Source organism: Rhinolophus sinicus, linkage group LG04 (genome assembly GCF_036562045.2).
Source record: "Rhinolophus sinicus isolate RSC01 linkage group LG04, ASM3656204v1, whole genome shotgun sequence".
NCBI lineage: Eukaryota > Metazoa > Chordata > Mammalia > Chiroptera > Rhinolophidae > Rhinolophus > Rhinolophus sinicus.
This window is the reverse complement of record NC_133754.1, coordinates 167,877,749-167,890,806: the sequence shown is the minus strand read 5'-3', so window position 1 is coordinate 167,890,806 and position 13,058 is coordinate 167,877,749. Positions and strand designations below refer to the sequence as shown.

General features: G+C 47.9%; 1 protein-coding gene across 7 annotated transcripts in view; it reads left to right on the top strand.

Moving 5' to 3' along the window:
• Nucleotides 1-13,058, top strand: part of EPB41L4B (erythrocyte membrane protein band 4.1 like 4B) — a 117,036-nt gene that overhangs the window by 21,657 nt on the left and 82,321 nt on the right. For all 7 annotated transcript variants that reach the window (XM_074330804.1, XM_074330803.1, XM_074330802.1 and 4 more), the window contains exon 2: nucleotides 9,916-10,020. In XM_074330804.1, the coding sequence (XP_074186905.1) occupies nucleotides 9,916-10,020 (105 nt within the window). The remainder of the gene's footprint in view (nucleotides 1-9,915; nucleotides 10,021-13,058) is intronic.

The window sequence follows — 13,058 nt, the reverse complement described above, 5'->3', positions numbered from 1 at the left end:
CCACCAGGTGCCTCCTTTCACTGGCTCACACAACAAGAAGACAGTCACTTGCCTCTAAGATTGTTCTTTGTTGATCAAAATTAAGGGCAGTTGTTTTGGTTGCTTCCTCTGATTGCCAAGAGATTGTTTGCCAGGCAAATCAGGAAATTAATAACATGTGCTCTGTTTGACCAGAATTGAATTTCCAGGAGCCGCCCAGACTGTCTATGTCCCTTGCTACAGTGTCTTGGCTTCTGTGGTAGTTTGTGAGCAAATTGGCTTTCCATTCTGCCGCACCTTTCCTACCCTTCAAACAAAACGGGGATTGCCACCCCACCGGGAAGTCTGTTTCTGGTAGACCACGCGGCCCTGTAGCCCAGCTGTAGCTCAGACCATTCATGACGTAGGTGCTCAGTATCTGTGTGTTGAGTTGGGCGTAAGAAATATTTCTTGTTTGCAGGACACACTGCATGCGCTTGGAGCCAAAGAGGCAAATGAGTTGACTAGAGAAGTGGTGTGATGAGGTGGAAAGAACTCTGTCCCGAGAATCGGGAAGGCTGGGTCCTGACTCTTGTTCTGCCACTTATAAGCAGTATAAACTTGGTCACATAACTTCTTTGAAGCCAAGTCTACTGCTCTGTGAAATGGGCTCACGGAACCTTGGTAAACATTGACGCTCTTCAGCTGTGGGGTGGGATTTATGAACTGGACAGCCTTAGATCTGGCAGATTATGGGTACCTCTCCAGGGTCTGTGCATCATCACTACATTCCAGTTTTGAGGCACGAAATCTTGCTGATGGCTGAGATGGTGCAGTAGTCCCGTCCCCCCCCCCAGGGATACACTCCAAGACTCGCAGTGGATGCATGAAACCAAAAATAGTACTGAACCCTATATATGTATTACTACATTTTTTCCTATACATGCATTCCTATCATAAAGTTTAATTTATAAGTGAGGCACCGTAAGAGATGAACAGTAAATGGCTAATAATAAACTAGAGCAATTATATGATCGCAATATACTGTAATAAAAGTTATGTGAATGCGGTCACTCCTTTCAGGGGACCCCTTGCTGAAGTCTCTATAGATTCAATGCTTTGTGGCGCCACACGTTGCCGACAGTCAGAACACATTTTCTGTTCATGTTCGCCACTCAAATTTAATGCCTTTTCCATCTTAACTAAGCACTTATCATGCACTAAGGCTGTAACTTTTGCAGTTTGAGGTGCGACAGCCAAACTAGCATGAATTTCTTTTTTCTTCAGAATTTCATGGGTAGAAGAGTTATTCTTACTATATAAATGTTGGCAACCACAACATGTGATTTGTTTTACTTTCCTTATGAAGTTAAGACCTTTCACCTTTTCAACTTAAAGGAAGCACTTTAGGGCTTCTCTTTGGCATCTCTGAATTGCCAGTATCACTACTCTTGTGCTTTGGGGCCATTATGAAGTAAAATAGGGGTTATTTAAACACAAGCGCTGCGATACTGCAATAGTTGATCTAATAACCGAGACGGCTACTAACAGGCAGGGAGTGACTGCAGTGTGGAGACGCTGGACCAAGGAATGAGTCATGTCCCGGGCAGGATGGAGCTGGACCACTTGAGATTTTAACATGATATGCAGAACAGCACACAATTTAAAACTTACAAATTATTTCTGGAATTTTCCATTTCATATTTTCAGATAGCAATTGACCGTGGGTCACTGAAACCACGGAAAGTGAAACCATAACTAAGGGGGGACTACTGTTACTTCTCACTCATGAAATTTCAAGGTAACTTTATTTGGTAATTTCAGATATGTATGTTTATGACGTCCTGGACTAAACAGTTTATATTTGTTTATGGTGACTGAGTAGCAATAGCAGTGGGGACAGAGACCCCCCCCCCCAGGGCCACTGTGCACTGTGTGTGTATATAATAGAGAGCTAGTTTCCTACTATGGCTCAGAAAACTAGCCAGGTACTGAGCTGTGAGGGTTTGGGGGCAGGGAGCTGGTAACTAACCATGAAATTAGCACTTCCTAGAAACCGTGGAAACAGGCTGTAAGGCAGGTGCCTTCTGGGAACTGCTGATCAGGAAACCAACTAATGATCCCAGGTGAGTTCTGACATTATTTAAACTAGGGTTGTTAAGGATTTGGAAAGGAAGGAATTGATCTCCGGGGACGAACGTGTGTTTACAAAATCCCTGCACTACACTAGCTTCAGTTTTTCTTTAAAGGGTATTACTAGGCTGCTTTGATCGTGGAATTCCTGTACCTCGACTTTTGTGAAGCAGTTGGTAAAAACCACATTGTGTTATTCCTGTGGACAAGTGAGAGAAATCAGGTTTGGATGAAAGTAATAATAATTCCTGTGTGTGTATAGGACTGTCGTGCGGGGCGCCCTGCGGGGTCTCTGCTCCCGTTCCCCACATAAGAACGCAGGATATGGTGAGGCCAAAAAGGAACACCCACGGAGCCATAGATAGGGGAGTCATACTACTATACGCTCACTGGAGGCTGGGTTGGAGACACAGGAAGCAGGAACCACACTGTCCGCCGTCCTAACTGCAATCCGCATTTGCCAGCCCAGCCACCATCTTCTTGCTAGCCCCATTTGCTGCTAGTGTAGCCACGGCAGTTATATTAGTGACCAGTGGCTCACTGGGTACAGCTGACGGCCAACTAGCCACAGTTGATGGCCATTCGATCACAGTTGATGGCCATTTACTACCTGAGCCAGCCCCTTTCCACGTGAGGCCGAGAGCCTGGAAACTACACTCCTGGCTCTGTCCCCACACGGACACTGTTGTTTACAATGTGTGCTCATTTGCTCTCTAGCTTTTTTATTATTATTATTATTATTAATTCAGTGGCTTTGCAAGGTTGACAGGGCAGATGAGAGTACCCCATTTTTCATGTGAAGAAATTGAGACTTGAAGGGGTGCTTAAGGTCACGGTCATATTGCTAGAAAAGAGGTAGAACTGAGTTCCCAACCCAACATTTTTGCCTCTAAGAGCCCCAGGGCATCACCCACGTGTGACAACTGTGTATGTTCATAACCGGTTGAAGTCACCGTCAGGTGGGTGGCTTCCGGACTGTAGAACCAAGGAAAGATACCAGCCCCCATCACCATCTCCCATTCCCTCCTGTGTATCAAATTTCCCACATCTTGTAAAACTGGGATCGATAACTGATCTCTGGGATAGCAGCCTGGGACTCGTGTTTTTAACAGGATAAATCATGGGCCAATTTAATTAGATGAAATTTAATTGGAACAAATGTCAAAGCCTGCATTTAGGTTCAGAAACCCTCACCACAATTATTTTGGTTATTTTTTTTTAACCCATATATCAACATCCAGAACCCCATAATATTTTGTGTGTCAGGCACAGCATGTTCGTGAGCCGTAAGGATAGGCCATTGGGTGGTGTGGTTTCCCAGACACCAGGGATCTAGTCTGCGTGAGAACCGACAGGGATCCAAAGGAGACATGGCGTCAGGGTGTTGTGCTCAGGTCCCAGCTTTCTCTGGAGAATTCCCGGCGGAGATGGACCAGGAAGACCAGACTTCTTAAAAGTGGGTCATTTGAAGACTGTTGTGGGATGGGAACGGAGGATCCTCCTTAATCCACATCAGCCGTTATGTGTATTGAACTTCAGAATATCAGGTGGTACCGGAGTAAAGATGAATGTGATGCGGTGCTGCCAACAAGAAGTTTAATAATGAACGATTGTTACTTGAAAGGGGCCTTGGGGACTGGCTTGCTGCAGGCAGGGATAGGAATGAGGATGGAGGAGGAGGGCACCCAGGCAGAGGAACGACACAAGCCAAGCCCTCGGGGTGGGCCCTGCTGGGTACGATGGTGTGTGCGGTGGAGCTGGGGAGCAGGATCCAGCCTGTGATGAGCCAGGGTCCGTGTGGGGCCTGGAGGAGATGAGACGGGACTCGGGTTGGGCAGTACTGATGGTGCGGAGTCCCTGACACCGCGCTGAGCAGCCTGCACTTCATCCTGTGGTGGGTGTTCTTGTGTAGAAAAGTGACTGAGATGAGGGCTGTGTGGTGTGAAGACCATTCTGGCCAACGGGGAGGATGGGTGTCGGAGTGAGACACTAGGGGTGTTGCTGGGTCCGTATGGGGTGATGTGGCCTGAGCCATGGTAGAGATGGAAGGGAGAGCCTTTCTGAAGACGGGTGCAGGGACGTGTCATCTGATGGGTGGGGAGCAGGGGGACCCAGGAGAGTCTCAGGTGCTTGCAAGGAGATGGCTCTTGAAGTCCTTTTGCTGCCCAGATGTCATGCTTTCCGTTTTCATTCACAACTAGGATGTATCCACGGGACTGGAACAGTCACACAGCTTCTTCCCTCCTTTCAGCCTTTCCTGCGATGCCTGATGTCTTAATTGCTATTGGAGACTAATGAGATTGGGATGGATTGGCTTGTTTTCTTTGTGCTTCGGGGACCACAGTCGACCTGTTACATTGCACTTGGGTCAGGTTGCAATAAGGCAGTGCCAGCGGCCTCTTATCTAAAAGGGTCAGGAGAGAGAATTTATTGCTGGGACAGTGAAGACGTCAGCTGTCCGTCCGTCTTCCTTATCAGGAGGCTGGCTGAAAACCTCGGACTGGCCAGCGAAGATATCACAGTGTCCATACCTTTCCCGGCTGGCTGCCTGCCTGACCCAGTCTTTCGTTGGCAACTCTCGACTCTTAGTTTACACGTGATGTTAATGGGCTCGGTTATTTTTAGCTGTTGGCAGATCAGAAGGAGTTGCTTCCGAGAGACGTGCTGACTCAAAACCACTGGTTGTTGGTCCTTGTGAAAAGTGATGTGTTGAGATGGGAGGAAGCAGAACTGGGCAAGGTGGGTACAAGACTTCAGGGTGGCACACTCTGCCCTGCTGTGTTTGGGGACAGCATGTCTTAAGGTAGATGGAGCATCGCAGGATGCCAGAATGGTGATTTGGACTTAGTGAGGTTTCACCTTCAGTGTATTCTGCTTCGGAAGGCAGGGAGCTAAGTGGCATTGCCACCTGTGGTTTGGATGACTTTGCTCCCGGGGGAAGGACTTCTTTGGGGAAGGCTTCCTGTAGCTGCTCTCTTGCAGACGTTGTGACCCCAGTGGAGGCCAAAGCCTAGAACAATGGCTGGCATTTGATGAGCCGTTGGTAAATATTTGTTGAATGAGTGGATTCGTCGCAGAAGAGGAGACCTAGTTAACAGTGAGGCCGCAAGGAATGGCTTCCAGTCTTGTCACATTAATGGATCTCCTATTGTGACCACTAGACAGCACTTCACATAATAGCCACAAAATAGTGTTTAGGTAAATGGCCTTGGAAGTGCAGCATGGTTCCCTAGGCGCTTGTTCCTGCAATACTTAATTTGAAAAGATTTTAATGAGTATCTTCTGAGTTTTAGGCCTGTCGCTGGTGAAATATCGGTCTGTTTGTCTGTTCATGGCCCATCCAGAGCAAACACATTTATGGAGTGCCTGCTATGGGTGTCAGCCAGACACTGTGCTTTGGGGATGGAGGAAGGAGAGGTGGTGCTCAGCTGAACACAGCTAGACCTGCCCGCAGGGAGTGCCCAGTCTGAGGTCAGAGTAAGACAGGAGCTTGGGCAGCTGTGATGCAGTGTGAGGCAGGTGTGTGTGATAAAGGCATGCACCCGCTGTGGGAACACAGAGGAGGGGCACTTACTGCCCTGGGGGAGGGGGAGAGTTGGGGAGGCTGCCAAAGGAGGAGGTGTTTGGGCTAAACCTGAACTGACAGTTTGTGGGCTGCTAGGGGCTGCCCCAGATGCAATGTCCTGGGTGGCAGAGCAGGTGGGTTATCTAGAGCCTTCTCAATTTTAAGTGGCCACTCTGCAGGGTGGGAGGAGTGGGAGATGGTGGGTTCAAGTGCTGTGGCCTTGACCCTCCTCTCTTCAGCCTGCCCTTAACCCACTGGGACCTCTGCTTTGAGCACCCCTCGATGCCAGCCCTCATCATTTTATCAGATGCTTTTTAGAGCTGGGCAGGGCCACTGGGAATTCTCCCTTCCAGCAGAAGAGAGCAGAGAGCATACTTGGTGGGTGGAGGTAATTGGGGAAAGTGCTTATAGGTGAGGAAAAATGGTATTTCCTGTCTCCCAGACCCTCTGTCTGCTACCTCAGAGTCCAGCTGAGGGTCTGCCAATACAGGAGCTAATCCAGCTTGGCAGAAGGGTCTTACCACCCCTAGAAAGGTTCTTTTCCCAACCTCCATCATGAGCTCCTTCTAAATTAAGAGCCATTTTAGAAAGACATCAGAAAAGTCAGACTTGGAATGACCTAGACAGAAACTTGAGCTACCCTCCCTCATTTGCCATGTGCAGAAGTGTGTTTTTACAGTTCCTACTCTGTGTTAAAATTACACACCTGGATGGTGAGCCCTGAACCAAAACAGGGAGACCCAGGTGGGGAGCAGGTTGGATATAGGGCCAGTTGCGTTTTCGTCGCCCTGTATATTCAGGGCACGATGTCTTATGTGCAGCTGCAGGAGAGGCCCAGGATGGCCATATGGATTTGGGGAAATTATGAATTGTTTCAGGTCACAATAGTGACACATCTGGGACTAGAGCGCCACTCTCTAGCTCCCTCCCAGCCCAATTCTTCCTGCCACATCCTGCTGCTCAAGCTTTACACTAACTAGTTCTGTCCCAGTAGGAAACCTGCTAATGAATCATTGGCACCATGATAATAAGTGTTACACGGGGCCAATAGCGCTGGATCGTAATAGGAAAAAGTAAATCCAGAAGATGGATTGTTATGGGCAAGGAGGAAGGGTGCCAGGATGGGGATTTTTAAAAAATTGTATTTGCTGTCTAACAAACTTCCAAAAGATCAGTGTTAAAGAAAACTTGGGAAGAAAACCATCCATAGTTTCTCCATCCTAATACAGCCATTTCAGTTTGTGCAAATTTCCTGTTTTTATCAAGCAATCCACATAACCGCACACATATTTTTATGTGGTTGGAATCACTGCTTCTTCTTCCTCTGTCGTCTCTTTAGTGTCATAAGAATTTGCCTTATGTCTAGCTCAGCTTCGTAACGATTGTTTATAATGGCTGGAGAGTGTGCTGGAGTTTGGGTGGCCCCAGTTCTGTGTCCTTGAGGTTGGCATTCGGTTGTTTCTTCTTTTTGCCCACCCGCCCGTCTTGTTTCTCTGAGAACGCTGTAGAGAATGTCATTGCATATCCAGCCATCGGCTTATGTCAAATGGAGCCTTCAGAGGAGTATTTCCAGAAGGAAAAAGCGTCTAAAGGAAAGAGGCTGAAATCCAGTGACTTAGTTTTGGTATTTGTTTTTACTTTTTGTTATTGTTGTTTTGTGTAACACAAATACAGATGTACAGATAAAACAAAGGTACAGTGTAATGAATTACTGGAAGGCAGACGCCCTGTACTACCACCCAGGTCGAGAGCTGGAACACTGCCCGCCAGCCTGAAGTACACCCCATGCCCCCTCCAGGTCATATACCCTCCCCGTGCCCCCTCCCATCACACACCCGCCCCGTGCCCCCTCCAGGTCATATACCCTCCCCGTGCCCCCTCCCATCACACACCCTCCCATGCCCCCTCCAGGTCATATACCCTCCCGTGCCCCCTCCCATCACACACCCGCCCCGTGCCCCCTCCAGGTCATATACCCTCCCCGTGCCCCCTCCCATCACACACCCTCCCCATGCCCCCTCCAGGTCATATACCCTCCCAGCCCCAAGAGCAACAACTCTCCTGACTATTGTGATCACTTTACTCTCTTTCCGAGTTTTATCACCCATGTGGGCATCTTTGAACATTGCAGTTTAGTTTTGCCTTTGGAAAAGAAAAAATGTCTTTTTTCTCTTTTTAAAATCTGTAGGTATCCTCTCCATCTCTTCTCTTGTCCGTATTCTGTTAAAGAAACTGGGTCGTTTGTCCTAAGACGTTCTAGAATTTCCCACAGGTTTGATCTTGCTGATTGCAGCCCCAGGTAGTTTAGAACATCCTTCTGAATTTTCTGCAGTTGGAGGTTGGATCTAGTGCTTGAATCAGTCCCAGGCTTGATTTCTTTTTCCCCTGTGGAGAGAGAGGCATGGGGAGCCAGAGCGGGTCTTGGGGGTGCTGTTCTTCCTCAGGAAGCACGTGATGGCTGATTGTCTCCTACTAGAATGCTGGTAGCCACTGCTGCCCAGTTCCTAGAGCTTGCCATTCAGGAAAGTTGCGAAATTGTGATATTGCAATTCTGTTATTCCTTTTCATTTACTTGTTGGAATGCTACTACAGAGAAAAACTGCCCCTCTGCTATTTTTAATAGCTTTGTTGAAATTCACATTTCATCCAGTTCATCTCTCGGAAGTGTGTGGTCCAGTAGCGTTTAGTATATTCATAGAGTTGTGCATCTATCCCTAGGATCAATTTTAGACCATTTCATTAAGCCCCACCCCCCCACCCCCACCCCCCCCAAAAAAACCCCTGCTCACTTTAGCTGCCACCACACAAACCCCACAGCCCTAACCAACCACTACTTTTAATTTCTGTCTCTAGATTGACCTGTTCTGGGCATTTCATACAATATGTGCTCTTTTGTAATGGGTTTCTTTCACTTAGTGTAACGCTTTCAAGGTCGAGCCATGTTGTCGCATGTGTCAGAATTTCATTTCTTTTTATGGCCAAATAATATTCTAGTTTATGGATAAAACTACAGTTTGTTTATCCGTTCATCAATTGATAGACATTTGGGTTGCTTCCATTTGGGGGCTATTATGGATAATGCTGCTAAGAATATTTTTGTGTAAGTTTCTGTGTGAACATAATGCCTTCGTGTTTCTTGAATATACGAGTATCTCTAGGAGCGGAATTGCTGGGTCAAATGGTAACTATGTTTAACCATTGGAGAAACTGTTAAGACTGTTTCCCAAAGTGGCTGCACGATTTTACATTCCCATCAGCAGTTTATGAGGGTTCCAGTTTCTCCAACGTTTGTTATTATCTGTCTTTTTTATTATAGCCATGTAACGGGTATGACATGGTATCCATCTGTGGCTTTGGTTTGCATTTTCCCTAAAGAGTCATGATGTTGAACGTCTTTTCGTGTGCTCCTTGGGCTATGGAGATCCATCGGTCGATTTATCTGTCTCTCTTGCTCATTTTTAATTGAATGTTTGCCTTTTTATTACTGAGTTTTAATAGTTCTTTATATATTCTAGATAGAAGTCCCTTATCAGATATTTGACTTGCAAAAATTTTCTCCCATCCTGGGTTATCTTTGTACTTTCTTGTCGTCTTGGTGTCCTTTGAAGTACAAAAGTTACATTTTGATGATGTCCAGTTTATTTTTTCTTTTGTTGCTTGTGCTTTTGTTGTGATATCTAAGCAACCATTGCCTGATCCAAGATTGTGAAAATTTGTGCCTATGTTTTATCCTGAGAGTTTCATACTTTTCAGCTCTTACATAGGCCTTTGATCCATGTTGAGTTAATTTTTGTATATGCTGCCATCTGCTCTTTGATACCTAGAGCCACAGCTAAAGGCAGGACCAATGCCCGATTTTCCCCCTTATTTACCAGTTTTCATCATAAAGCACTGGTTCCTACATCATCCCGTGACATTGTTGTTCAGTGTTTCTTTTGTCATTGGGAACACTTAGATTTAACCATGAATTTGTATTATACAGAGGGGTGCCAAAAAAATGTACACACATTTTAAGAAAGGAAAAAACTGTATTAAAATTGTAATAATATATACCGATAACAAAAGATGAATACAAGTCCTGTGTATACATTTTTTTGGCACCCCTGGTATTAAAGCTTATTAAATTTTTAAAATGTTGTGTACTGTGACACATACATATATGCAATATGCAGAGAAAAGTGATGTTTTTTATTTTTTAATGTTTTGTTTCTTATCTAGCTGTCACATCCTAAATTTTCATCTACCCAATTGCCTTCCAGAAACATGCCAAAGGCCAGGATTTGTTTGATCAGATCGTGTACCACTTGGACCTTGTGGAGACAGATTACTTTGGCCTCCAGTTCCTTGACTCGGCCCAGGTTGCGGTATGTATTCTTCTGATTCATTTCAGGACAGATTGGTGTTTCATGCTACTGCAGATCCACAGCTGCTAGAAATTGGTAGAGAAGCATAGGAGTAAAATTGTGACATTGTTGCTGTCACGGGCGTTGGGATGGTGGGGATGGTGCCCGTGTGAAGCGCATCCACGATGCCCCCCACCCCCCTCCCACCCCACCCGGGGACCAACAACCGGGAGAGGAAGAGACAAAGAACATTTTGGCACCTGGGGGATGCATTAAGGAAGCATTTCCAAGCGTAGGGGTGCAAGATGGGCATGTTTCTAGAGTAGGTAGACATCATTATAGAAATGCGTTCAGTGGAGATGCTTTTATTTTTCACCAGCAAAAGAGGCTGCACCACCATCTTCTCGTGAAGTCTTGCTGGGTGTGGAGAGCGGGGGCTGTGAACACTGCCGAATCCCAGCTAGGCTTGGCGTGGGGGTGGGGTGAGGGGGGCAGTGGGAGCAGGTCTTTGGCAGTGGTCGAGAACCATCTCGCAGGTTCCAGAAGGCTGTCTTAGGTCAGCCAAGACTTCCTTTGCTTTGCCTGAGACAGAGCAGCTCACAGTGGAGGTGCGAGCGTGAGTGACCTCAACGCAGCTCAGAATCACTCATTTAGAAAGTAGGAAGGACTTCAGAGTTTCCCTCCCCAACCAGGTCCAGCTTTGGGTTTCACAGGTAATTTATTGAACAATCTAAACATATTGATTGAGTGCGTCTTATGCCCCAGGTCCCGTTCTAAGCGCTGTGGATAAAGCAGTGAGCACATCTATGACAGGTAGTACTAAGTGTGAAGGAAGATAAAGCAGAGTAAAGGGAAAGACAGAGTAAGAGGTGGTGCCATTTTAGACAGTGTGTGAAAGGGTGGGTTCCTGGACAGGACGTGGTTGAGCTGGAGACCTGGCGCTCCTCATGCGGGGCTCAAAGCCTTTCTACCTGGAAGGCACATTTGAGCTACTTCCCAGGGCCCCATGTGACAGCTGGGAAGTGGAGATGCTCCACATCGATGCCTGGGGTTGGGTCTGCCTGAGAGTGTTGGTTTGATGCTGAGTCTGCAGATGATACCGGGGACCATCCTGATTACAATGCCTCCTGGGCGCCCCCCCTTCCGGATGCCCCCTCTGCACCTTCAGGCCTTCCTGTCTGCTGACAGCCCCTCCCCTCACAACCCCCACCCCCACTGTTGTGTGAACACACCAGCCACTTCCTTGAGTTACTGGTCCTGATCCCGTCTCCATTTCCCAGCTGTGGACTCTTACTTCACCGGGGCCCTGGGGAGGGGCAGCCCAGCTCTTCTCTTTTCACCTTCCTGTCCAATGCTGCTTCCTTTGAGGTGGGGGCCCCCAGTACGCTGCCCTCTGACCTTAGCACTCAAGGCCTCTGGCAACCTCAGAGTTTAAGTTGCTGATTCTTAAAAATATTCCGGACACTGTTTCCTCTCATGGAAGCTTCACCTGATCAAACCTCAGCCAGATTCACTTTGGGTCTTGTCACCCCCAAGTCACTCCAAGATCCAGACTTCTGTTACTCCCCATTCCAGGATAACGTCCCATGATTCCATCTTTCCAGTCCCTCTACATCTGGCCTTGGCCCTTAACCATCCCCTCCTGCCTTATTCTCCCCCTCCTCCAGCCCCCTCCTGCCCTTGCCTTCCTCCGGACCTGGCAAAGCCTCCCATCTCACTGTGTTCTCACTTGTCCTTTGATTCTCCTGCCCCCCTGACTGTCCCCTGGCCTCCCCTTGACACTCAGGCCCATCTGTTTCCTCTGCTGCTTCTCCCAGGCTGCCAAGCATTGCTGGAGAGTCACAGGCTGTATCTGTGGCACGAGCACAGATCACAGGTTCGACAAAGTCCAAGTCTCCACACTGCTCTTGGAGCCTTGTTAGCCCCTGATGGACTTGTAAGCGTCCCACGGTTCCCCTTCTGAATCTTGACCACAGACGTGTAGTCCAGTCCCCACCAAAACTCTCTTCTGTCAGTTGGCCTTGTCTCCTGCTGAGAAGACCCGGGTCATTTAGCTAACACTCCTTGTTTTCATTCCCTTAAGACAAAACAGTCCTTCTCACCGATTTTGTCTTAAGGGCATATGCCTTTCTCCAGCATTTACTCCCTACACCTGCATCCATGGTCCCATTTCCAGTTGCTTCCCGAGTGCCAAATTTAGAGTTCTCCAGTCTGTCCCCAGCATCTGACACTTGTCGGCCCTCCTCTTCCGTGAAACGCTTCTCCATCTGCCTTCTCCTGTGTGTCTTAAGCTGTATAATACTTATGTGGCATTTTGTCTTGAGAATATCCATGTCCCTGGGCTAGGAGTCAGCCCTGGACCTTGCCGAAGGCTCTGCCTCTGACTCATTTGGTGGGCTTTAGATAGGCCACCTTTTCTTCCCTGGTCTCAGTCTCCTCCTCTGTAAAATGGGGTTCTTGGACCTGTTCTCCCAAGAGCTTTTCCAGTTCTAACATTCAATGATTCAGAGTCTAAAGGAGGAGCTAGGCGTGTCTTCTTCCCCACACGTCTTTTCTAGTTAGAAAAGAGAAGATCTCTGTCCTTTCTGCCATGACAGCCAAGTGCCTGTTGCCTTGGTGGTGGGCGTGTCCTCATGCCCTCTCCAGCCATTCAGGTTCCCAGAAAGCCAGGGATGTGACTCCATCACAAAGGATTTTGCTGTGAGCCTCTGCTCCTGTGGCTGCCAGGCTGTCCCGCCTGCCCGTGCCCTATCACTGTGTGGCAGGAGGGATGTTCATGGCAGGATCCAGGCATCCTTCCCAGGTCAGACACCTGCAGACGCTCACGCGCTGCAGGCCCTGAAGCCCTTCCAGCATCCAGCACTGTGAACGGGATGTGCTTTCCTCCCGCACAAAGGCAGGTGCAGTGTCTTCATCCACCTGCCTCTGAGGCCCCAGGAGGGGTGCAGCAGCCGCGGCTCCTGGGACCCTTCTGCTCATCCCTGAGGTTTCTAAGCTGAGCTCCTTCCAGGCCGGGCTCTGGTCATGCCTACACTTAAACCTCTGTGCCTTTGCTTATG